The following is a 27430-nucleotide window of genomic DNA, read 5'->3' as shown; positions in this document are numbered from 1 at the left end:
ATGCAGCCCAGGCAAGCCAAAAGGCTGGACACCCATGTCATAGGCAGTATAGGAAAGAATGGCATATGCAGTGCCTGTTTTGCCTTGGTCCTTGGGAAGCAGTAGTTTATTTTCACCTTTGAGTATGTTCAGAAGGAGATAGACCATGTTTGGGAACCACATGTTAAAGACTAACTAATTGCAACTGGATGCATTGAGATTTGTTGTACTAGATGAATTTCACCTTGGAAAGCTGAAACTATTGACTATTTTGATTGCAAGAATATTATGAATTCTGGGTTTTGGATCAGGTGACCTTCAGGAGTTCCTTCCAACCTTAACAATTTCTGTAAGGAAAAATCATGGTAAACTGCTGATGCTATACCCATCTTTGAGAAAACTGGGAAAAACTACAGTAGTTATAGGTCTATCAGCCTCATTTCAGTTCCTGGAAAGATCATGGCCCATCTCCAGTTGGAATCCATTTTCTAGTACATGATCAAGAAATTAATCCTTAAAATTCAATTTATTTAATAAGGGCATGGTTACCCTTCTAAGGCAAAATGACTGGATATATGACTGACAAGTGCGGTAAATATACTGCTTGCTTTCAGTAAGTCTTTGGATGCTGTCTGCCATTGTGTTCTCATTTAGGAGTTGAGGAAACATGGGATGAATGAATAATCAATTTATTCAGTTATAAATCAGTTAGACCACTTGGCTCAAAGGATAATCAGAGGTTCAATATCCAACTGGCAGTACGTTTAGGTTTGGTTTTCCTTTATTTTGTTTGTGAATGTGTGTATAGATATGTAGCCTCTATGAACTGCAGGTACTCCAGTGCACAGGGGTAGAAGTTAGGAGAGAAAGATCATTTGAACAAAAATGCTTTTTTCAGCACTTGTATCAGTCATCTTTTGGGTTTTACTCTAGGGGAGCACAATAATCCTTCTGGCCCCAACACTGCAGTCTGGTTTTTCTTCCTATCAACTGGAGGCTAAACACAGTTCTATTACACTTGGGTTGTTTTTTTTCCTCTTTGCTTGTTTGTTTTCTTTAAAATATTTCTTGTAATGATGAGGAATATCCTCCCAGTCATGCAATTCTAACAGTCCTTGTTGGGAATCCTAAGTAACCTTATATCATTGCTTCAGATCAACCTCTGGACTGAAATGGGTTTGAGAAAACAGGATGTTAACTGTGTTCGGGTATCTTCACATGTGCACCCATATGCAGATTTCACTACTTTGAGAAACTGAGAAGCAGTCCATTTGTAAAATCCTTGTATTCCAACAAATCAGTTTCAACATAACAGGAAGCAAGAAATTCAAAAGCACTGGAGAGCTTGTGAATTCTTAGGGTATGTTTAATAATCCCTGACTGGTTTCAAAAGCTAGTAAACCTGTATGTACTCACACCAAAAGACAGTTTTTATGTTTTGAGGATTAAAATTGGCTTGCTTTAGCAGCAAACCTTTTCTCAATATGCTTAATATTGAACAATCTTTTATACTCATCAGTATACTACTGATCATCTCTGTAACTTCATCTCAATTGCTGCTTAATTATTGTCTTTCAGAAGTGTTGTATTCCATATTTCTACACTTACTGGAAATGATAATAATTTTGGAATAATTTTTTTGTCAGGCATGTGTTGTGAACCTGCAGCACAAAACACAAGTGAATTGATTTTGAGTTTGTGTTTAAAATCTGTAGCAGAGATAGTGGGTGTTGCTATGTTTCCTTTCTGTAAATTTGAGGCACTGGCACTTTGAAGCTTGTTACACAATTTTCTGGGACTATTTGTCTGGGCAATGTGTTGCTTGGGCAGTCCTTTGAATATGGGCTGTTGATTCAGGATCTTCTGCCAACTGATTGCTCAATGCAATCTGTTCGCCAGTGCAATTATTTATACATTCAAGAGTTCCGTTTGTTTTGGGAAAGAAAAAAGAAAATCAGTCCTAATAAATTTGTCCATAAATAGTTTGTCTGCATTATTTTTTTTTAATGCCGTTTACCTCTCCCACCCCCACCTCTTGGTCCTCCAGACTTAGCTTTTACATTTGTTTTTGTCATTAAAAAAGTTCTTAAGTAGCTTAAACTTGCAATAACTGTGTTTAGGCAAAACCTCTCTAGTTTTGCCACTGTGCAATGCCTGTAGTGTGAACATCTAGATTATGTTAACAGTGTCCAACCTGGCACTATTTGGGATGAGCATTGTAGAATCAAGCAGCAAGATGAATTCATGACTCTAAACAGATCTTTGTAGGACTCAGTAAAGTGTGTGTGATGTGTCAAATGGAGAAGAGTGCATTTGTATTAATACTTAGCAACCTCTGTTGGTCTCACGCTAGTGGAAGACAACTGGCTGCCTTTATATTGTTCTCCACAGACTCTTCCCCAGGCTTCATTTCCCTTGTATATACCTCATATATGTGAAAATTTATGCCTCCTACCATGGTTGTTATTCCTGTGTTCTCAATTTCTTTTCTGGTTTTCTGTCTTCTTTTGACTCTTAAATGTCTCATGTAGTTTGCAGCTTTCAATTTGTTCAGGTTGTTTTTCACTTCACAGCAGTGATTTTTTTTTTTTTTGACTCTTTAATTTCTGAATCAGTAGTTTATGTGCTAGGTAGTTATCTGCTTAATGCAGAGGGAGTACTTTCATCTGCCTTAATACCATAACACTGCATGAACAAAAAATTATTTGGGTTTACTAGCCTCCAAGGTATCTGGAAGTATCGAGTAAGATGTAGTCAGTTTACCAACATGCTGAAAAAAAGAATGATAATAATGGCAGAGCTGCTACAAACTGTAGAGAATAAATATGCTATCTACAGCTGTTGAGGAAAATCAGATGTGATTTTAGTGTATGATAAAAATGTGTTCTCTCTTCTGTCACGCAGTGTTAAATGCATGTCAGGCAGTTCTAGTTTCCTTAGGAAGTTTTTTAAATAGTGCAGTGTACCTGCTAGTATCTTCTACAGTAAGGAAGATATTCACCAGTTGTGTAAATTCTGATCTCTTCCTTAGCAACATTAATACTCAAAAACATCACTGCCTTTTCTACAGAGTAGACTCAGCTCTTTCTGGTTTTGAACTAGGTTCAGGACTGTTGGTAGATGTGTTTTTAATTCTTTTTAGAAATGTTTATTTTGAGCAGCGTATGCTGGTATGAACTTTTAACCCTTTTTAACCCTTTTCACCTATGGCTAATTAATTTCATTATGTAAGGGAAAAAAATTAATTAAATCTAGTTCTTAATACTAAGGATTAATGGCATAAGAAATTTAACTACAGCAGTTCCAGAAGACCTCCTGTTCTGAAACCTGAGACATCTCTTTCCAGTGTATGGAAGTTACTCCATAATAACTTACTTGTAGCATTACCTCTCCATGACAGAACTGGAATATCAGTTATCATACAGAGGAATACTCTCCCAGGCTTTGATGGTAAGTATTCCAAGGTAAACAAGCTGTAGTTCACTGCTTCATTTATATATCCCTGCTAGAGTCTTGAAGACAACTGTTGGTTTTTTGCAAGATGATGCACTTTGAAGTACTGATTGTGTTGGTTACAACCAAATGGGTTAGATTTGTGCCTTTTTGAAAATTGTTGTGTCATCCTATATGTCCTGGGAACCAGATGTATTACACCAATGTTTGTTTTACAAATGCTTGCTTTGAGTGGTTAAGCTCTCATTTTTAATGCACGTACACTGTTTTGGAGTAGGATATCAGAAAAGATATCTTGGGGTTTCAGCTTGGTGTCTATCATTATTACTCACCTCTGTGCATGGAAAGATCATGGAACAGATCCTCCTGGAAGACATGTTAGGCACATGAGATCTGAGACAGCTAGCATGGCTTCACCAAGGAAAGATTGTGCCTGACCAATCTGGTGGCTTTCTATGGTGGAGTGATAGCATTGGTGGGCAAAGGGTGATGTCCACCTGTTGTCATTTGTGTGGACTTCTGAAAGGCCTTTGACATGGTCCCCCACCACATCCTTATCTCTAAATTGGAGAGGTACGATTTGTAGGGTGGTTTATTTGATGAATAAAGAGTTGGTTGGAAAGTCACTGCCAGGGGAGTTGTGGTCAATGGCTCTGTGGTAGAGGCCAGTAACAAATGGTGTTCTCAAAGGATCCGTTGGGACCAATATGCTTAAACATCTTTATCAGTGACATAGATGATGGGATTGTGTACACCCTCAGCAAGTTTGCTGATTACACCAAGCTGAGCAGTGTGATTGATACAGCAGAAGGAAGGGATGTCATCCAGAGGGACCTTGATAAGCTTGGAAGGTATGCCCTTGTGAACATGAGGTTCAACAAAGCAAAGTTCAAGGTTTTGAAAGGTTTTGAACTTAGGTTGAGGTAATCCCAGATATATACAAACTAGGAGAAGAATGTCTTGAAAACAGCCCTGCTGAGAAAGATTTAGGGGTCCTGGCTGATGAAAACCTGAACGTGAGCCAGCAGCATGTTTGCTATCTAAAAGGCCAGTAGTATCTTGGGTTCCATCAGAAAGAGGGGTGGCCAACAGGGATGGTGGGTGATTTGTCCTCCTCTACTCTGCCCTCATGAAGCCCCAGCTGGTCTACTGTGTCCAAGTGTGGGACCCCAACAAAGGAAAGATGTGGAGCTTTTGGAGAGGGTCCAGAGGACGGCCACAAAGATGATCCAAGTGCTCAAGCTCTTCTCTGATGAAGACAGATTGGCTGAAGGAACTGGGCTTGTTCAGCCTGTGGAAGAGAAGGCTCCAGGAAGACCTCATTGCAGCCTTCCAGTATTTAAAGGGAATTTATAAACATGAGTTGAAATGAACTTTTTACACAGGTAGATAGTGATAGGGCAAGGGGAAATTTAGATTAGATGTCAGGGGGAAGTTCTTTACTATGAGAGTAGTGAGGTGCTGGCACAGGCTGCCCGGAAAGGTTGTGGATGCCCCATCCCTGGAAGTGTTCAAGGCCAGGTTGGATGGGGCCCAGCGCAATCTGATCTAGTACTTGATCAAGTGACTGGCAACACTGCCTAATGGCAGGGAGGCTGAAACTTAATGATTTTTAAGGTCCCTTCCAGTATATTATTCTATGATGATTATCGTTGTTTCACCATATTTCTGCAATTTAATATTTACTGTAGTTTAGACTTTATCCTTAAAATTCAAAACAATCAGATGCTTTAATGGTAATGAAGGTAGAACATGATTGGAACATAGTATAAGAAAAAGATTTGTTTGTAAATGTTGCATTGTAAAGAAAACTGAATTAATTCAGTATGAGTTGCACAAAAAGTCAGGAAAGGCTTGTTGCAAATAAACTGTCAATACAATGTCTGTTTACTAGTGGGGATTAATTTGGGAGTGGGGAAAAGTGGGAGGCTTTATGACTTGCAAGAATTGGGAAGTAATAAATCTAAACCTACATTTACATTTAAATAGCAATACTTTAAAAACACCTTTGATGTTCTAAACATATGTGTAATATTGTCATTTGCATACTTTATGGCTTCATAGTTAGAGGGGTGGGGAGGGTTCACTGTGAATGAGAGGATAACCCAAACTAAGGAAGGATGATTTCAAATGCATGAGGACATTTTGGAGTTCCTGGGTGTTGTGAAAATGAGGCTGGAAAGCATTTGGTCTTGTTTGTAGGCACGTGTGTGCTCTGAACTGACTCTGTGGCCCATTAAGTCTTATTACTTTTACACGGAATACCTAAGCAGGAGAGAGCTCTCACATTGGAATAACCAATATCCTAGCGGCTTGATTGTGTCTATGGCAGAAAACGTATTATTAAAAAATATATATGCTATAGTTATTGATTAACAGAACAGTCATTTCCTACTCTGAATGTTTGAGGTGGAGAGATTTTCTCTTTCAGCATAAAAATACTCCACTCAGGGAGTGAAAGAGGATTTTATCACTCATTGAGGATACAAGTTCAGTGCTCAATATTGTGAGTAGAGAGTATTGCATTTCAGTAATGAGTATGGCAGATCTCAGATAGCCTAAAATAAAGTTAGGTCAGAAAGAATGCCTAAGGTGACTCTCTGCTCTGTCTTTCCCCAAACACTGGCTATTTTGAATCTAATACCGAAGGCCTAGTAATCTGTTTGAGAAGCTTAGGTACCTAGATCAAGACTGTGGAGTCTGAGGGAGGGTAGGCATCCAAGAGTTAGACATCAAAAAGATCAAATACTTTGCATCGAAACTGTCTTTGTGTCAAGGCCACACAGTCTGCTGCTTTTCTTTTTCTGCACTAGTTTCAGATGTAATCACGATATATGAGTTATTCCCATTGTGAGGTGAGAGTTAAGCCAGGAGGCATTTGTCAAACAGTTCAACAGTAGTGTTGTCTGGAATTAAAACGAAGTCCACCTCCCCCCTCTTTCAAATAAGAGCATGTGTAAATTCCCTGCTTTGTAGGGCTGTGCCATAAGTAACACTACATGTGTATGACTTACAAGTCTGTTGAGTTGTTGATGTCATTTAAAAGCTATTAGTCAGTGAAACTGTTACTATGGGTCAGAGCTTGGGTTAGATAACTTTGCTCTAAAAAAGAACCTGAGTCTCCTCTTGAGTTGGTTGGCCATGTCTGCAAGTCTAGAAATTAGAAACTTTTGTTTCTGTTAGTAAAATAATTTGCAATGGGAATTAAGACAACTAAAGTTTGGTCCTGCTCTGACAGTCACCTTTTCCAATTATCAGAACACTTTGTATTAATGCTGGTTTAGGTTTGATTGAATATGTAGTTGAAATACTGCTAGTTTATGGGAATATTATGCTCTTGTGTTCACTTTATTTATGAAATAGCTATCCTGAGACAGAGCCTCTTACTGATGCTTTTTATCTGCTTTATATACAGAGATGTTTGTTATTATCTATATGGAGGCTGTCTTACAACTGCTCAGAACAGTCTTTGTTGGAGTCGCCATAGTGATTTCTTTTTCAACTAGATCATTATCCTTCCAACTAAAAGCCTGCTTTTAAGTGGCTTTTTATTACAGTGGCTTTTGGAAATGAACTTGAACATGAACAGCATGGTTGATATCTTCATATTGTGAGAAGGGAACTGGTGTACTTCTTGCCGTATTTTCCTGGAACTAAAATAAAACAAATAGTAGTTTCTTTTAAACAACTGAGGTGGTTGCGGTTCAGCAACGTGTGACTCTGAACTGGGCAGAGTGTTTGATCTCATCTGTCTTGAGGTCTAGGCTCTGAGAAAAAGGTTTTCACAAAAGTTGTAAACATAACAAAACTTCTGTTGAGATCAAATGTGTAGGTGGAAAGAGCCAGCCACAAGGAATGCCTCGTTAACATACAACAGGAAACTCGGAGCATTGCCAGCTTCAGGCTCTACTGACTCTGTCCCTATACTGTTACAGTAGTAAAGTTTTCTTGTGTTTGTGTGGTGTTCTGAATTAACTGTTAGGTCCTATTAAGGTTTTGATGATACATCTAAATATAAGTCATGATATGTGTGAAGTAAGTTAGCTGACAGGCGGATAATTATGGTGCTTGAGTTTAGTTTCCACTATGCTGTTTTGGATTTTATTTTATTTTCTTTGGCATGTAAATATTCAGAATCCACTTAATGGCTTGGAGGCAGGCTGAGTAGCCAAAACTAAATGTGAAAAAGAAACCTCTAAATACTGTAGTCTGATGTAAATGGATTTTCAAATCAAACCATTAGAGTGGTGGCCTTCTAACTGTTCCTGATTTATTTATACTACGTGGAATGGGTGGACAAACAGCATGCATTTCTTTTTCATCTGTTATTCTGTGTGTAAAAAAACAAACAAACAAACTGAAGGTAATCTTTAGAAGTATATCCAAAGTGCTGGCATAACATATCTTGTTCAAACAGGCAACAAAAATCATAGTTTTCAGGGAACTTGATAGGGGAGAAAAGCTGACATTTGTGCAGATTTGTAATTCCTCTTTTCTGTATTTCACTCTTTTTAAAAATTGTCACTTTTCCAGAATCTGGTTGATATTCTTTTTTCTGCATACTAATACTGGGATTAGAGATGTTGTTAACAGTCACTGCTTTTATGTGCTTAGCTTGTTGCTTAACTGGGAAACCTGTTAGTTGAGATGAAATATAAGAAACAATTTTAACTGTAACTCAAATCTTTCTATTCTTCCTGTGGACACTCTTAGGACTTCTTTTTATAATTTGGAGCATTGTATATTATTGTAATTGTAGTATTTTTTAAAAAATAAACTACGTGGCTGTTCCTATTGCAACTTCTGTCTGTAGTAGAAATATGTTGCTGATCTTCCTAAATTGTATATTGTTGGCCAATTACATTTGTGTTAAAGAAGAATCATGTCTTTTCAGCTACCTGCAAAATGAGCAACTTTTAGTGGCAAGCCTCTCTGGTCTTTCTGTGTTCTTAGAACTGCTGGTTATTGACCAGTTATCAGTAAGTCAGTCAGTTTTTTTTCTACTGACTTCTCCATTCTCTAGATGTCTAATTCTCTTCAGAGGCAGTCTGAGCTGATTCTTTGACAAGGTCCTGTGACTTAAAGTATGAAAAAACAAGGAGTGAAGAATGGTGTTTGAAGTCTGTTGGCTACCTGAATAAATAGGTAGAATCTAAAAGTGTTTGTGTTTTAAATCTACTGAGCTTCTGAAGAAAGGCCACTTTACAGCTTTATCCTGAAGTTCTAAACTCCTTTTGTGATCACTGCTTCGATGTTTCATGGCTCTGAACTTCATCAACTGTCTGTAGCTGTCAGGATGATCAATGATTACTATGATTCAAATGGAAAGTTTAGCACTTTGTAAGATTTTGTACTGGGTATGTGAATAGGTAATTAATGGTAGCATGTTGTGGAATTAAATCCTACTATGAAAAATGGCACAAATAGTAAGTGTTAGTTTTAAAAAAACACAATAAAAATAATTGAATTAACTTTATAATCATAAGCAGTATACATTATTATGCAGGAGGAGAGGTGTGATGTGGAAAGTAAGGCAAAAGGCTTCTTCAATGCAGAGGATTTCTGGACTATTTCTGATTGCAGGAACTTACTAAGGAAAGTAAACGTTTATAAAAGAATAAATGAATACACATATTGCTTTTACAGGTCAGAAATTTGTGGAAAGCGGAGGAGTATAGTGTTCTGTACCTTAAAAACAATGAGCAGTAAAATCATTGTGTAAGATGTATGTTCTCAGAGCAGTCCCTCTGGATATTGCCTCCCAGCTGCAATGCACCTTAAGCACCTTCCTCTTAGGGCATCAAGAATCACATTTTTACAGGGGTCTTTTGTTTTCACAGAGAAGCAAGTGCCTAAACTCTTGGCAGTGTCTGGACTTCAGTTCAGACTAAATAATTTGTAATATTCAACCTTTTCTGGATCTTTCAGATTTCCAAAATTCCTTTTCCATGTTTGTTGCCAATAGGCAACTCAGATGCTGTAATACAAAATAGTGGTCTTCAGAATTGTAACAGTTTGCCAAATGAGCAAAAGGTAGATCCTGTTGGTCATACTTCAGGTTTGCAGAACAGAAATGAAAACCTATGAAGTAGGCTCAGTAGTACATATAGCTGTTAATATCCCTTTTCAATTTGTTTTGATGCTGCCTCTTCATTTTAATAGGGTGAACCTTCAGGGAGACCTCACTGTGACCTTCCATTCTTAAAGGGAAGGAAGAAAAGGAGAGAGATTGAACTTTTACATGGGCAGATAGTGGTAAGAAATGGGGAGTTGTTTAAAACTAAAAGAGGAGAGATTTAGATTAGATGGGGTTAGTGGGAAGTCTTTTACTGGGAGGGCAGTGAGGCACTGCCATAGCTGCCCATAGAGGCTGTGGATGTCCCATCCCTGGAGGCACTCAAGGCTGGGGCCTTGAGCAGCCTGAGTTGGTGGTTGACAACCCTTTGCATGTCATGGTGTTGGAACTAGCAGATCTTAAAGATCCTTTCCAACCCCAGCTGTTCAATGATTTGTGGCATCTTCATTGCCCCATTACCCAGCTCTGAAGAAACAGCTCTTGACGTGACAGACCTTTAATGCTAGGATATACAGTGTGGACTGTGAGTGAGTGTTTGGAAGAATACTGAAAGCACTGTTAGTCTAAATCAGTAGTGATGTTGTACTCATGCGACTTCCCCATGTAGTCACTTCCTTTGTATGTATCAAGGTGGGTGGCTCTCCTGACGGACCTCTTGGCTAAGAATTGGAACCTGGTCATCTCAGCTGTGTCTACGCCAGAGGAAGGTTATCTGTCATGTAGAACCTTAAAAGTAAACTGTTTTAAATGTCCTACTTAGAAACAAAGCCTGAAAGAATTAAGCCAGGAAATGCATCCGTGTGGAAAATACTGTTTCTACAATTGCATCTTGTTAAAAACCACTTTTATTAATAGAATGTTCAAATGCTGATGTAGAAGAAAAGAAAGATATCTTTTGAAACTTTGGCGCTGCTATTAGCATAAGAAAGCGGAGATTGATCTCTTCGGGTAGCCCTTGTCTCTTTGTCCTTGTTCTCTTCTAGGTCAACTTAGCTTACACCGGTGTTGTGTTACTTCTCAAATGCAGTTTAAAGTCGTTATCTAGAATCTTAGCTAGCTCCATCAAAACAGCTCCTGTGTACCATCACGACTTGTGCACGAGTGTGAAAAGCAATTCACACAAGAGAAGTGTAACTCTGTGTTTAATGCTGTATTTTCTTAGAAGTGGCTGCCATTTGAACACCTGTTGCTTAACTTTAATCATACTCTGTCTCTTCTTCCAGAGATACAGAATGGAGAACTGTATCACAAGTGGAGAAATGTGTTTAAGAAACTCTCAGCATCAGTTTCTGTTTTCTGCCTTCTGGTTACTTTGTGTTTCTGCAGGTGTTTTCTTCAGCCCAATGTGTCTGTAGTATTTCAAGTGGGTCAGGAGAGGGAGCTGGCAGTCTAGGGGCGAAAATCTCTTTCCAAGGAAGTAATCATTCATATCTCCCCAGAATGTAGAAATGTGATGGGGAAACCTACCTGTATCTGAGATAGCAGTGATAGAGGCTGGCCAGCAGGAGTCCGTAGTCACTTCTAGAACATGAAGTCAGGTTTACTTTCTCATTGTACAGCCACTTTAGCTACTGCCTGAGGATCCCATTTAAAGTGTTGACAGTGTTTTTCTCTTTGAAGAGGTATGTGTTGCCTGTAGTGCATATAGGTGGGTGATAGGGACAATAAACAGAAGTTCTCACCTTCACCAAGTCCAATAGAAAAAGTCTGTGCTGATATTGGGGTTGCCAGTAGTAATTGCACTTATGGTATCTGCTTGCTTGTCATATGATTTTTGGAGAGAGTTAAGACTCTTCAGACTGCATGCCCTTCAGATGACCCCTGACTAGACAGAAATGTAAAACTGCCCTGCTTGAAGATTTTCTATGTCTGGTGGGCTAAGCTTGGCCCACATGAGAGCACCGAGTCACCCCTCCGATGGGAATGGGAGCTTGAGGTCAGTACAAAAACCTCTGCCAATCCTTCCTCTTACACACTTTTCCCCTGCTCCAGCATGCATCCTGTCCACAGGCTGAAGTCCCTCAGGAATACCCGGCTGTTCCAGCACAAGCCACAGGATATTTGCTCCAGTGAATGGATAGTATCCTGCTTTGACACTGGTGTTCCCTCTGCTGTTTCTCTTTCCTCTCACACTCCACATCTGGCGTGTTCTGCCCTTTCTTAAATACATTTTCCCAGAGGAAGCATGCATGTGGTTGGTGGGCTCAGTTGTGGTCTGTAGTGAGTCCACTCCAGAGACAGCTCAAACCAACTGTGTCTGGCACAGGACTGTCCCTGACCTCTCCCCACAGAGGCCATCCACGTGGTGTGCTGACTACCAAAACATTTGTCAACTACACTGAATACACAATTTTCCCTAGGGAAAACTGAGCAAATGGTGAAGTTCTTCCTTCCAGATTAGGTCTCTAGACATTAGTTTGATGTTCCTTCTCACCAGCAACATGGACTTCTGAGGCTCTAGGTATGCTGTAAGTAGTTTATGAATGGCTATGCTTTAAAACCCAGCTCGTGAAAATGCATATTTTGAAAACAAACACAGCTTTCAGGAAAAAAAAAGAATAGCATCAGGCAGGCTATTTAATAAAGCTGACCCACGTGCTGTTGTACTTGCCCACTTAGGGAAGAGGTGGGATGTGTTTGAGAACTGGAAAATAAAATTACTGGAAAGCAGGGATATGTGATCTGGCAAAAGGAAGGGAAACCTTATCACTGGCTTTCAGACCTCTCCTGACCTTCTTGAATCTGTATTATGTTTCAAGTATTGCTGTGTGACATCTTTCCAGCAGGTTACTTGGCATGGCTTGGACTCTCTCGTGATCCTTATGCGCATAAGGTAATTCCCCCTCTGCTGTCTTTTTTTCTGTCGATTCTCTCCAGTGCTGTGCTGACATTCCGATCTCTGATTCATCTAATTGAGTTTGTACTTGAATAATTCAAAATCCTTTTCTCATTCCTATTGTGGATTTGGAAAAGGCTGTTTTTTCCCCCATCTTTACTTTTTGCTGGGTTTGTTTTTCACTTTTTTTTTTTTGAATTTCATGGTTGATTTGCAACTACACAGCAGGTTAAAAGCTTTCATCAAATCTCTCCTGTCTGCCTATGCCATTTTAACATGGTCAAAAGTGTCTTGACATGACCAGAAGTTCCACTGCCACTTAGTTTTTGGTGATACCTTGCTACATATCAGTCATGGTTAGATTGCGGTTGGGCTTGATGATCTTGAAGTTCTTTTCCAACCTGAGCAATTCTATGATTCTGTGGCAGTTTATTTAATTGTTGTTCACCTTTTCCTTTATGGTACTTCCATAACCTTCCTATCTTGAAGCCTTGCTGTCCTGTTTAAAAAGAATAGAGGTGCCATTTGTATACTGTAGTTGTTAATCCACATTTCCATCATTTTTAGCAAGTCTTGAACACCAGTTCTTCTCACCAATAACTGGTGGAGAAATGTGCGTTTTAGTGCTGCTGGGGAACACTGGAGTGCAGCAGTAGTGAGATTTACTGTGCCAACTGTTAGGGATTTTTTCTTAATATCTGTGAGTTCATATAGGCATCTTTGCCATAGAAACTCAGCCCACTTGCACTGCTATGTGCTAATCTTCTAGCAAGGTGCATGCTCTTAAATGGTAGTGTGCTGTCTCTTTAGCTGAGGTTCCTTCCTGATAACCTAAAGAAAATAGCGTGAGTGGTGTTATTTGTTCTTAAGCAGCTTTTTTTTTTGCCCAGAAAATCACAATTTCAGATTGGGTCACTGACAAATAGAACTAGGAGCAAAATGTGCATTCAAGGTAATGATAAGTAAATGTCATCTGGGTAATTTATTTTTTTTTTTCTGATAAAGGGTTGGAGTTTTGGTAGTGCATGTATGTATTTGTCATCTGTTAGGAACTGGAGGGAATTCCACTTCAGAACAGCTAGAAGCAATTTTGTTTTCCTACATGTAAAACTTCACATGCATCATCAGTTGTGTTTTGTTGGGTTTTTTTTTGGGTGCACTCAGGAATGCTGTGTGTTTCTGTGGCCTGTACCATATTTAAACATAATTAGCATGCAGTAGCAGGCTCTGAAGCAATGCATCTGTTACTAGCATGACAGTGAGGGGCTTAATGGTCAGTTAAAGCGTGGCATATTTTAAGAGGAGCTTGGAGCTAGAACTGAAAACTTGAGTCAGTGGCTGATTGGTAAGAAAATAACCTATCGTCTTCAAGGAGCTCAAGCAAATTAGTGTGCCTCATGGAAATGAAACATGTTAAGAAATCACTGACTTTCCTTTTAGTGTTAACACTGAACTTATTGTGTATTGAAAGAAAGCAGTATTTGCGTAATTTTAGACACAAGTGCAACTCTTTCCATATTTTCATGAATCTGTTCAAGTAGATTCCTTAGGAGAAAAGTAGGGCAGACACCAAGGTCATGGCTACTTTGCAGAGAACAGCATGCCCTATGCAGGGTGTCATCTCTGATGGCAGTCAGAAACTGAATCTTGAAATGCTGTTAGTCTGACACTGCTACTTGGAGCAGCCTTGGTGGCACAGTGTGTTGGTGTTTAGTGCAGCTTTTCTAAGTCCAGCCATGGCCTCACATGCCTACTTGGCTACAGCTGTAAGATACCACAGCAGTTTTACTGTAAGGTATGTGGCTCTTTTCAGTTGAGAGCTAGCTCTGACACGCCTGCAGGAGTCACAGTCCAAATGGTACCTTGACTGTTGTCACATGCCCCCAAGTGACCAAGCTAAAAGAGTGCAGAGGGTGGTGCCTGGTAAAACTGAGGGCTTGACTATTGAGAAGAGAGCAAATTAAAGTAGAGATAATGAGCACTTGAATCACAGAATGGTTTGGGTTGGAAGGGACCTTTTAAGATCATCCAGTTCCAACCCCCCTTCTATAGACAGGGACACCTCGCTCTACACCAGGTTGCTCAAAGTCCCATCCAGCCTTGCCTTCAGTGCTTCCAGGGAGGGGGCATCCACAACCTCACTGGGCAACCTGCTCCAGTGCCTCACCACACTCACAGTATTTTTTCCTGATATCTCGTCTCAATCTACTCTCTGCCAATTTACAGTCATTTCCCCTTGTCCTGTTGCTACCTGCCCTTATAGGAAGTCCCTCCCCAGGTTTCCTGTAGGCCCCTTCAGTTACTGGAAGGCTGCTATAAGGTGTCCCTGGAGCCTTCTCTTCCCCAGGCTTCCCCTTCAGTCCTCTAGGGGAGCTGCTCCAGCCCTCTGATTGTCTTTGTGGCCCTCCTCTGGACCCAATCCAGTAGATCTGTGTCCTTGTAGTGGGGTCTAACTCAAGGTTAATAAGAAACCTAAATGACTTTATGCACGTTTTGCCTGTAGTGTGTTAAAAATACTGGGAAACGGCGTTGCCAGTGGCTTTTAGAAGACAAAGCAAATTCCTACTGCTAAGCATTACAATCAGCAGAGCTGGTAAAGCCTTAGGATTAGAATTGAAAAATGAGTTGTTAACAAATCACGTGTAAGAGTAGTAAGCAGAACTACTGTTCCAGCTCCTTAGATGTCAAGGAGAGATGTTGATTTCTACCAAGCCGTATAATGCTTGTGGAACAGGGAATTGCTAGTTACAAATACTGCTTTACTAACTTACCAGAAGCTAAAGCTTGATATTTGTGACCACTCATAGCTCATAGCAGACCACTCTTCAAAAATATTTGATGCACTGCAGAGTGCATAATACTGTGCTTCCTGTAGCAAAAGACTAAATCTGCCCTACATACTCCCTTCTGCTATTGCTTGCTGTTCAGTTTGGCAGAGTTTACAGTTAACTGTCTTTGACATTTTTCTTTGAAGAGGTTTATTTACTTTTCAGGTCTTTTTTTTTCTTAGCATGCAAGCTATTTCTTGTACTTTTGCCCTATTTGACAGGTTGTTTTCCCAAGCACCACTTCAGCTATTTCTGAAGTCTGTTACTACTTAGATTGTAACCCTATGATCTTAGAATAGCTTGTGTTGGAAGGACCTTTAAGATCATGTAGTTCCAACCCCCTGCTATGGCATGGACACCTCCCTCTAGACCAGGTTGCTCAAAGCCCCATCCAGCCTGGCCTTGAAAGCTTCCAGGGACGGGGCATCCACAATCCCTCAGGACAACTGTTTGTGGGTTTTTTGCTGGAAACTCTTTCCTGGAACAAACTGAAATAGCATCATCCTTTTTGTCTTCCTCCCTTTTCATTTCAGAAGCCATTGCCGTATCTCCCCAAAAGCATTCACTTGTACTATTTGTTTTTTTTAGTAATGCTGCAATCTGAACTCTCCAGTGTGACTCAACAATTCTCTCATTCACTCAGTTAGTACATGTGTAATGCACTGCACTTGGTTGCTACATACTACTATTTGATCCTTTTCAGAGCACTTCAGCTTTCCAACTTTGCTGTCTGTGATCTGTAAGACTGATCAATGACATTCTTGCAATGCATCTGCACTAGACTGGAGAATTTTTTTGGCTTCTGTATACTCTTTCAATGCCTTCTGGCAGAAACTTTCAAATAGTTCTGGCATACCTAAAATCAACACTGAACAGCCTGTTTGGACTAAACCAGTTGATGCAAAATGTCCGTGGCCAATGAATTTGCCCTTTCCTTCTTGCCCACCAAAAGCATGTTAAAACTTCTTACCTATTCACATGTCAAGTCTGGAAGAGTTCTGGTTGGAGAAGTTTATCTTTGTTTTGTCAGGTTTTAGCTGACATTAATTCTCTTACATTCCCTGAGACTGGGAGACTCTGACAACTAAGAGTTTAGTCTTACTTTAACTGTGGGCTGTGAAGCTGTCCCTGTGTTTTTACAAGGGGTCTTATGCTTATGCCAGTGTGAGTTCTGGAAAGAGGATCCAGCACTAAGTCTTCATTAAACATAAGAATTTTTTGATCCTGTGATTCATAATCCTGAGGAAAATATGGGGGGGAAGGTTATTTGAGGAGGGATTCCAGGATACAGAATTGAAACAACTTTCAGGTGTGAATGCTCATTAGGCTGGCTGATGCAAGGAACTATTCCCCCTTCTCCCTTTTTTTTTTTTTTCCCTCTCAGTAGTGCTCTCCATTATGGAGCTTCCCAACTGGAAGCATAATTCAGTCTCTGTGCTTCCTCAAGGACCAAGAGGTAAAAGGGGATGCAAAAAACTGAACTGCCCTGTGGTAGTTCAGTTTCACCTTGTGTTGTGGTAACTTGGTTTGTAAGTTTGACATTTGAAGGGCTCCAGTATCACACAGAATCACAGAATGGCCAGGGTTGGAAGGGACCTCAAAGATCATGAATCTCCAACCCCCCTGCCACATGCAGGGCCACCAACCTCCCCATTTAATGCTAGACCAGGCTACCCAGGGCCCTATCCAGTCTGGCCTTGAACACCTCCAGGGATGGGGCATCTACAACCTCTCTGGGCAGCCTGTTCCAGCACCTCACCACTCTCTCTGTAAAGAATTTCCCCCTGACATCCAACCTAAATCTCCCCTCCCTCAACTTAAAACCATTTCCCCTCGTCCTGCAGTTATCTACTGTTTCAAAGAGTTGATTCCTCTCCTGTTTGTAGGCTCCGTTTAGGTACTGAAATGCTGCAATGAGGTCACCCCACAGCCTTCTTTTCTCCAGGCTGAACAAGCCCAGCTCCCTCAGCCTTGTCTATGAGGTTTGATGATGTTCAAACAGATTCTCTTGGGATCCAAGGAACTCTCCAGCAGAAAATGGCAGTGATTTAGCTGTAAAAATAAATAAATGTTTTTGCAATTTTCATTAATAACATAATTTTTCCAAATTATAGTAATTTTCATAACAACAAAGTAATAACTCTAAGTAGTTGTCTGTGTATATTGTCTTTTTGCTACTACTGAGATGTAGGCTATGCAGATCTTCTGACAGTTCTGAGCCATTTATCTAGCAAATTAGGGCTATAAAATATTCTTAGGCTAAGTATTTTTTTTAACATACATTTTCAAAAAAAATTCACAAATTGAAGCACTATAGAGAAGGCGTGATTTGTTGAATTCCAGCTGATCATATCTTCAGTGAAAAGTTTGTTTGATGTCCATTTCATATTCTTGATACCATATTTTGATTGAAATAGCGTTTGGTTTTTTAGCTTCTGTTGTCTAGAAGGAAGGGAGGAAAAAAAGACTCAGTGCTCTTATACATGTTGGCCTATGCAACTCCAGAGGAAAACCCGTTCTATTTTGTCTGTACCATCCATTTGATTCATTTCACAGGTACCAATTTATCAATCTGCAGTCTATCTGGTTTTAAGCCAGTGTGGAAGGCAGAAGGAAGGAGAAACAGGTTATCCTTTAGTGTTAGTAGAGGAGAAGAGTAACCCTTATTGTTCCTGAGTGTAATATTTAAAGCCTTTTTCTTGTCAGAAGTTTGGTGACTGCAGCGGCCTTGTTATCTGCGTGTTATGAATTACTGAGGAATCTCATTTAGTGGCAAGTTAAATGTTATAACCTCCTGTAAACTATGTATGTAGATTGCTCCAAAAGTAATGCTTCCTATTTATTTTCATGGAATCTAGAACAGATACAAAGAGCACCATAACACTGTTTATAAATTCTCAGCTACAAAACACTCTTTTTCAATAGTGAACACCAACAGCTATGTGTTTTTGACCTAGTGCCACTGTCACCACTGCTGAAATGCACACCACCTAACACCTCACTGTATTCACATCTGCTGGTTGATCTCGTTGAATGTTCAGCAAGCATCAGTGAATGTCACTGGAAACATCTTTGCTTCACATGCACTTCCATGTCAACGCCATTTTGTCGGACTGCCCCTCTGTTGCCATCTGTTGCATGGCAACAACATGTAATGAGATATTGTTGGGAAAGCTCAAGCTCTACTGCCATATCATCAACATCTGCCTCTGATGTTGCAGGACAACATAAGAAAATAGGAGACGTTACTTTTGGAGCAGTTCTTGTATGTGGTACTTCATTTACAGTCTAGTTGTGCTGAGGAGAGCTATTGTCCATGTGACATATGTTGAACATTAACTATGCTTTGGGTACAGAAGGTGGAGTGTGCACTCTGGTTTCTATTGAGTGTGTGGCATTTGAAGATAAACACGTAGGTAGTTAAAGCTGTAAAGCAAGCAGCTGGGAATAGAGTAATTGTAGGGCATCAAATCAGTATTTCCTGGTTCTGTGAGCGCCTTGTTTCTTGCCTTTTTTATTGCTTTGGAGGGTTTTCTTGTCCCTCATTAGAGGAGAATCATTTTTAATTCTTCTGTACTTTGGCTTGGCTTTTTTTGACTGAATAGTGAATTTACTATGTGTGAGAAAACATGTTCTGGATATGTTTTTAGCAAATTTTTGTTTTTGTTTATAGCTATTATTGGACATCTGAAATCTGTGACTTCTTTGTAATGTATTGCTTTAAGATATTATCTTCTCATCTGCTTTCAGTAGTTTGTTGAAGTTTGATTGTCTGTTTTTGACTTCTTGCTCCCCCACTTTAAAATAACAAAGCAGTATCATCTGATGGTTCAACACTTGTCTAAGTTTTTGTGCAGCTTATTTTAACGGCACTCCTAATGCTGTTTCTGCAATTAGTTATAGGTTTTAAACAGTTTGGATGACTGGACAGGAGTTCACATCTTGATTATTTGATGCCGGTACTGCACAGAAAGCTAAATTGAACTGCAAGTTATTTAGCTCTCCTTCAGCTGAAGTCAGTGAATTCTGCTAGTATTTGGGGTGAAGTGGGAATACCTAATAAACTAGAGCATTGAAAGTAAAAATAAAAAAAAATGTTCCTCAGAGATATAGGATAGCAGGCAGAGAACTGGTTTCTGCATACTATACCTTTCCTGTATGAATGCAGCTGTAGCTTCTGTCTGCTTGAGATTTATGGTAGCATCAGACGTCCTGAGTAACATGAAGTGGTTTGCAGAAAAATTGGTTTGTTTCTCTCTCCTTCCTGCCCACTTGTAAGCTCCCTGCCTGAAACACTGGGTGCTTAAATTCTTGATTTAACCTCTGCACAACTACATGGGCAAATTGCAGCCCAACTTTAAGGTCAGCTAACTTTGCTACTAGTGCTTGTAGTCTATGATTTGGGTTGGTTTAATTTCTGTTCCTGTGTGTTCCAAGTGTCACGCCAAATGAGAATTAGAGCTACTTACCTGGCTCCATTTGAAGGTTGTAAATGTGATTGCAATTAGCAATTTTATTGAAAGATTCTTATCAAATACCATTAATTTTCCTCATGGTGCTCTTTAAGTGTTCAAGCTGTCCAGAATGTATTTTGTGGCTTAAGTAGTGCTGTGTGACACTGCGCAACTGCAGTTGATAACAACAGGCAGATCTCAGGCAGTGTGTTAAGCAAGCATTTGCTGTGGAATTTGGCATCCTAGAGATTTAAAATGTTGGCTCTGTGACTTGAAACGCTCACAGGACATAAGGCTTTCATTTCTCTCCTATGCTTTGAGTGAACTTAGAAGGTTTTCTTTGAGAACCAAGTCTTATGCTGTTGGAATAGATGCAGATGGAGCATGTCACTTGTATTTCTTGAAGAAAATCTTTAAGAAAACGAAAAGAAATGTTAAAATGTTAATTCTTTAGAACACATAGTGAGACGCTGTTTCTTGATGTGCAACTTTTCTCCCCTTATTTGAATCTGGAAAAAACAAACAAAACAAAAAACCAAAGCATGTATGCAGTATCCTCCCATACATACAGATATAAAAGTGAAACAAAACAAACAAAAAAACCCCACCTTTTTTTATTTTGTTTCAGAAACATGCGAAGGGACAGGAGTTATTTGACCAGATTGTATATCATTTGGACCTTGTGGAAACTGATTACTTTGGCTTACAGTTCATGGATGCTTCCCAGGTTTCAGTAAGTATAACTTCAGTTAAATTTTATGTTCTACAGTAGTTTGCATTGTCTGTTATAAATGTGTTATCAGTGCTGTTTCACAGAGAGGTGTGTAGGCAGTGAGGGCTATACTGCTGAAACAACTGGTATCATCATGTTTGGGTCCTGCAAATAAAGTCTCAAAATAAGACATCATTTTGTGACATGTGCATGGCTTCTTCATGCTATGTATGAATATGCAATAATTGCAGGTAAAAGAAAATGTGCTGTGTTTAGTAGTCTCATGGTTTAAAAAATGGGTTATATTTCTCACAAGCAAGAATTTTGCACTACTCGTATCCTTGGTGTTCCAGGCACAGGTTATGTTGCTCTGCAGGTTTAGTTTCATTTACAATAGGAGAAAATAATTTTCCTTCTTCCCATACTTAGTGTCCTCCAGCATTTACAGGTAAAAGGAGGAAAGGGAGAATGGGGGAGTGGAAAATATAGTGTTTATAATGCAGAGAGATGTGGTTAAAGAACTTAAACCTTGTGGCTAAACTGTATTGCTATAATTTTTTTCTCTTTGCTCACTTCATGTGTGGAGATATTGTGTACGACTACAACCTGAGTTGTGAGTAGAGAGTATACACAGCTGGAAAATAAGTGTGCTTTTAAATTGTCTGATTATTATGCAGACATTTTTTCCATAATGCAAGAGAATAAAATCATTCTGTGATGTTGGAACAATATAATTGAATAACATAGCAGAAATAGTAATGTCTTGTGAGAAATTATTGTCATCTCATAATTCTTAGCTTTATTCTCTAACTTGAGAGTCAACGTGATTAGATCAGATCAGTGTTTTACCAACAGCTTTGTGATCTGTGTTAGCCAATGGCTTTAAATAAAAAATAACAATATTTGGACAGACTTGCTAATAATAATGAAATCAAGAAAGGAGATCTGTGCTTTTTGGGAAGAAAAAGCAAGTTCACATCACAGTTGATAGTTTAATATGTGTTCATGAAAAAACATATTGCATGAAACATATATCGTTTTATGATGGAGACGATCATTAGGATGCAGCTAAAAGAGCAGTGCCTGCACATTATAAGCAAAAGAGATGATATTGCAGTTGATGGTCAAAGCTCTGAATTGGGAACTTCATAGCTGAGAATGGTTACAAGTAGTTCAGTAACGTTTTGGAAGAAGGAAAGGAGAAAGGGAGAGCTGAATATCCTTTCCTAGCAAGAAAGAGGGCAGACCAGAACCAGAAGACTTGGTTTAGGAACTGTAGAATGCTTATGTTCATGAACATTAGCAAAAAGGAAGGATTTTTCATCATGAATAGTAAGGAGAATGAAGCAGAAGTGTGAGCAAATGTAGTTTTCATAAATAGATGTATCGCTGGTGTTCAGAGCAAAATGTGTCTATGTTCTTGTGTTTTAGACCTTAGACCTTAGCTTTGCATGCTACTCCTTTCCTTAGTAGTATGGGTGGAGGCAAAAGTGTAAAAGTAAATCAGGACATATGCAGCTATAGAGGGACAGGGGCTATGAACAGCTTTTGGAGGGCATGAAATGTGCTGTTTGGAGAGCTTTGGTAGTAGGGTTATAGTTTTCTGGATCAGGGTGGGTATTAAGGGCAGACTTCATCTCCACAGGTGCAAGGCTGGAAGCTGTCATTTGTTTGGGGGTTCTGCCTGGCTGAAACTGAGCAGAGAGTAAAACTTAAAACTTTGTGCCTTGAATCCCTTTATCATCCCTAGCGCTATGCGGAAAGAGATTCTATGCCTTTCATGGTCTATTTTGAACTTGTGACCTGCTCATTTCATTTGCATAGCAATTAATGCAGAGCCTCCCTGCGCCTCTGTGTAGTGCCAGCCCTGCCACACAGTGGCAATTGCGGGACTGAGAGATTAAAGTTGCGTAAACTCCTTGAGGCTTTAAACCTTTGCCTTTTATTACATCTTTAAGCCACTATTATAAGTAAGAGAATACAGAATAGTCTTTGAGCAGCGGCAATTACTTCTGTGTTCCAAGGCTAACAGTTTTTCTGCGGTACGTTTCTTAGTAACTTTGCCAGAGTCAGATTAAGCAGTGTTGATAACTGGTTTGGAAAAGAAAATCATAATTAGAGCTTATCTGTTTATTGTTTGAACAGTTCATTCTTAATATAAAAGTAAAAGTCTTTGATATAACCAAAATGCCATAACGTTGGAGAAAGCAAGATGTTAGCAGTAAGACAGGAAATACTTATAAAGACTATCCAGTGAAATTTGCATTAATTTGTATCGTGTGTTGTTTGAAGATATCTATGAATAGAAGGATGTAGAGAATCACTCAATCTAAAGAGCTTTTAATAGGTTTATTCTAAAGCAGAGCTTTGCATATTGTTGCATTTAATTTATCTGGTACTTAATCCAGAAGCAGAAATACTAGGGGAGGACAGGTGTTGTTTTGATAGTGTGTGGAAAAACTTCATGTAGTGCAAAGTCCTTATTTGTAAGTGAGAATATTTAAAGCATAACGTAGATGTATTGTCTGATAATATCCACTACTTTGACTGATTTAGAGTTTATAGGTTGTAGTGAAGAGTAAAACTGCATTTTTACTGTGACTGTATTATTATTATAGCTTTGAACCAACTCTTTCCTACCAAACTCAGTAACAAAACTCCTGACCCTCAGTGTTCTGCAACAGTTCTAGTGGTCAGAAATGTGTTACTCGCTGTGCCTAAGATCCTCTATGACAGTGATCTCCACACTGAGTTGCACAGGGGTTGTGCAAGGTAATCCATTGGACTGCAGGAAGAAAATATCAGAAATTCTATTTTTAACTGAATTAAAGCCTTTAGAATTTCTGACTTGGTATACAGCTAGGCACTGGAATACTCATTCTGTATGTCAGACTGTTATGTCACATATTCATACTGTAGGCAAGGTGTCCTGAGAGAAGACTGGATATTCTACAACATGGAGGCTGTGACAGTGGCACTCCTGCTCATTTGTTCTCTTTCAGCGTATTGTTGTGAAGATGTTGAACAGTATTGGACCTTCTAGGGTGCAGCAGTAGTTACTGGCCTCCAACTGGGCTTCATACAACAGATCACCACCACCTGATCATTGATCACCACCCTCCACAACTGGCCAATCAGTCAGTTTTCAATCCCGCCTCACAGTATGCTTTTCTGTTGATCCTGTTAGTAGAAAGGAGAGAAGAGAAAGGAAAAGTGAAGAAAGGAGACTGGAGTCAAAGAAACGATGGATATCACTAGGCTCTCCCTATCTTTCTTGTTCAACTAATTGTAACAACACTTATACAAGGAAGCAGTGCTTGGGATGATTCTCAGTCAAATGTAGGAGGTCTCTGAAATGGTTTAGTGGTAATGGAAAATTTGGGTTTTTTTTGTTACTTTTACTGGGACACGTGGGACGTGTGTGTTATAGCAAAGCAGGAACGCTTGAAAGCTTTTGTCGAGGCTGGAAATTGCAATAGTCAAATCTTGTGAGTCTACACTCCACAAGTTGAGTTGCCATGAGGAAGTAGTGTTTTTGGTTTTAGTTTGTTTGTTTGCTTTTTTTGGGAGGTGGGGGAGGAGCTGTTCTGTGTGAAGCATTCCATGGTTATTTGGGGTTCCTAACATTTACTTGAAATTGTTGGTAGCTAATGATTACTCATTTTTGTTCTTCTTTTATCTCTTACTCCAGATTATCATAAGAAAAAAAACTGTGGCTTGCTGCTTTCTGTGAGCTGCAACGTATTCTAAGATTCCATCAGGATATAGATCTCTCCTTCTATGTGGCATTCTTTGTCCTAGTTGTCTGTCCTGATAGCAGAACACGAATGCCATCCCAGTCTCTTGTTTTACATGAATTCCAAACAAAAAGATTGCCATTGTTGAATAGCTTGAAATTTCCTTTTGTTTACTTCATGATTGTTCCTGTTTATGAGAATGTTTATAGAGTAATTGAGAAGGAAAAAAAAATGATACATATTTGCTTTTTGTTTGTTATTTCCAAATGAGCTGCTGTAATCTTTCAGGTGTGACACATTAGCTGGGAATGGAAACAAAAATACTAGTACTTTTTTAAAAATAAAAATAGAAAAGTCTCAGTGAACATCTAACTCCTTTATGCTATCTCTAATGTCACAAAGGCTCCTCATCCCTAGCTTAACGAAGGGCCCTGTGGAATAGTCTGTCGCAGCTGGATACATATATTGCACTCTGCAGACAGCTGCGCCATGTTGGATGTATGTGCACATGTAGTGTGAATGCATTGGGAAGTGCTGGATTTATGAAGTGGACAACATGACTTTTGTGCAAGGTCAGCCTAACAGGTGCTGGTGGCTACGATGGGGGACAGAGTTTCCTGAAGAGGTGAGAGGCAGGACTGTTCTGCAGTGAGTTGTCCTGATAAGGTGCATTTTTGTCTGACTTCTTAATATTGACCAGTTCCTGAATAGGGTTTTGATTTATTTACAATGAAAACTGAGAAGACGATGGGAGAAAATGGAGAAGAGTGGTTTTTGTGAAAGCAGTATTCCAAGTAAGAAAATAGAAGGAATGTGAAACAGCAAGAACTACGTAGCCCTCAACTTCCATCATTAACTACACCCATCAACAATATATTGGAATCTCACTGACCAGGACATTGAGATCTTCATCTGTATGGAAGGTGCCCTTGTGTCCCAGTTTCTGAGAAGGTCAGGATCATATATGCTTTACCACATAGTTTTCCAACACTGCAGTGTAAAGTAATCAGGACAACAAAAAATAATATCCTAATGCTCTTCTCCGTACGCTATAAACTAGACTCATGGATGTTTCAGTACCTATTGGCTCAGAGCCCTGCTATATCTGAATTTTCTTTTAAGGGTTTATTGTCATTCAAATCAGGAGTTTTTATCCAACTGCTTGCTTTTGATAGTACTACTGTTACTTTTTCTTAATTGTGTGAGGGATGTGGAAAAAAGAAAGACTCGAACTAGTCAATTAACCTCATATTGTGTTATCTGGGAGTCTCTTTCCTTATGCATTGAGTAATACTGTAACTATGAGTGCTTGCTAAGCAGAAAAAGAAAATAGGGAAAAGCCTTACCACTTGGTACATTGATATTGAGAGAAAGGGACTGGTGAATACTTTAGTAATGCAAAAGATTTCCTTTTCTGCTTCTGGCAGAAACATTTCATTTCCCCTTAAGTAAGTCCCCTTAAATAAACTATCAAATTAATCTGTGACTCTGCTTCCCCTCCCTGAATCTCTTATTTCTCTGGATTATGAGCTCTTTAGGATTGTGGTTGTTGCAAGCTGTGTGTGTATGGATTGTAGCCCAGAGCAACAAATATAGAGCACAGCTGGAGAGTATCAAGAGCTGTGCAGGTAACAATATCATGTATATTCAGTGCATTGACAACTAATAGTGACGGTGATATGAATGCCAGCTCAGTAACTGTTCAAAGGCAGCTTGGCTGACTTTATAGAAATGCTAAACATCTAAAGAATAAGTACTACTACTAACTGCAGCTGTCCAAACTTGTATTGGAGCCTGTGAACATTTAATGACAGACTCTGAAACATTAAGAATTCCAATGTTTAGTTTTCCAGCAGCCTTCACTATTTCAGAAGGGCTGGAGGCCATTTCCTAGTATAGACTTGAGAAGCAGCCATGCAAGATGGGTGGTCATGACTGCCTATTAGTGATGCTTCTCCACCTCTCATTAGGTGTATAGAAGTCAAATGTTCAATCTGTCGAGGACTGAATAGATTTTGTTGTTTTCGCTCGTGTATGATTGCAACAGAAGTTGAAGTGATTTCCTTCGTTTTCTCTCACAGATTTAGTCAGGTTTGTTGCCTGTTTGTTACGGATTGTTTCAGTTTATTTTTGTAGGGTGCAAGAAGTGTTTGGGGACAGGCTTCAGAATTGAAGGCGATTTTGTTTTTATTGCTGGAATCGATGTGGAGTGGTATTAGCTTTCTTCATTTTTATAATAAATCTAATGAAAACTTTGCTACACTGGACAATGAATTTATATAACTTTGTATTTATATAACAAAATTTCACCATCAAGAGGAAAAATCTTGCACTTGCAGTTGTTTTGCGTGATAGTGATTATCAGTCTAGACATTCAGTTATGTTCTGCTTCTGTTACTTCAAGTCTGCAAAGCAAAATCTTGCTTGGGCTAAAGCAGATTGATTATCATATACATATGAATTAGGATAGGATACTGCTCTTGAAGAATGTTCCTGTGACTCTCCATTATTCACATGTAGTTTATCTGGATTGCAGATAAACCATGTCATGTACCAGGATACTTCTGAGATGGCTCTGTACAGACTGAGACTAGGACACTCTAGGTTTTCATGAATGCCACTGCTTGGTTATACTGAATTCCAACATTCCAGAAATAATATTGTGCTTGGGATTTTTCTTTTTCAGTTCTTTCAGTCTCATTATTCATTGTGATAATTAAAACATGGCTTGTTTTGAAATTCATGTGAGATTATTTTTGTTGAGTTTCAGTACATAAAAATATATATATATCTTCAAGTAATCCATACACAGTGTGAGCCTAAATGTGTTTTGAAGTGGGCATGTGCAGGGTCTCTATGGCAGCCTTTTCTTATTAGAGGATTACAGGTTAGTTTGTAGCTGTTAATCTAACTGATTTGGCAGTTCATTTGAACTAAAAGTTACCACATATGTTCTGAAAAGAAGATAAATATTCTGTACAACCACAGTCACCTTCAGCACTTAAACTTGTTCTCATCCTATAGTCCTGTGACCAGGAAAATGCCTTCTTCTGACTTTAGAAAAGCCCTGAGAAAAAAATACTTGCTCTGCACCTGAGTCTCAACATGCTATGCTTAGAAAACAAGACTCCTGGAACAGGAAGTAATCTCATCACATTTTTTCTGCTCTAGCCAGGCATGAAATGTAGACATCTGTATTGCCTTTGAGATAAACGTAATCATTAGATTTGTGAGTTTTTCTGACAATGATATAGTAGAGCGCTTTTTCAGACTGGTATTGCAGATTCCCGAGGTATATGGACTATTTCTAAGGACTTCACAGAAGTGAACTAAGAGGGGAAAAAAGTAACTCTAC

General features: G+C 39.2%; 1 protein-coding gene across 3 annotated transcripts in view; it reads left to right on the top strand.

Annotated features, from left to right (window-relative positions):
* Nucleotides 1–27430, top strand: part of EPB41L4B (erythrocyte membrane protein band 4.1 like 4B) — a 168637-nt gene that overhangs the window by 30395 nt on the left and 110812 nt on the right. For all 3 annotated transcript variants that reach the window (XM_090137209.1, XM_031589147.2, XM_090137210.1), the window contains exon 2: nucleotides 20255–20359. In XM_090137209.1, the coding sequence (XP_089993335.1) occupies nucleotides 20255–20359 (105 nt within the window). The remainder of the gene's footprint in view (nucleotides 1–20254; nucleotides 20360–27430) is intronic.

This window comes from Phasianus colchicus, chromosome 3, assembly GCF_987193195.1.
Source record: "Phasianus colchicus chromosome 3, bPhaCol1.hap1.1, whole genome shotgun sequence".
Taxonomy (NCBI): Eukaryota; Metazoa; Chordata; class Aves; order Galliformes; family Phasianidae; genus Phasianus; species Phasianus colchicus.
Note: the sequence above shows the minus strand (reverse complement) of the source record. Positions and strands in the feature narration are given on the sequence as shown.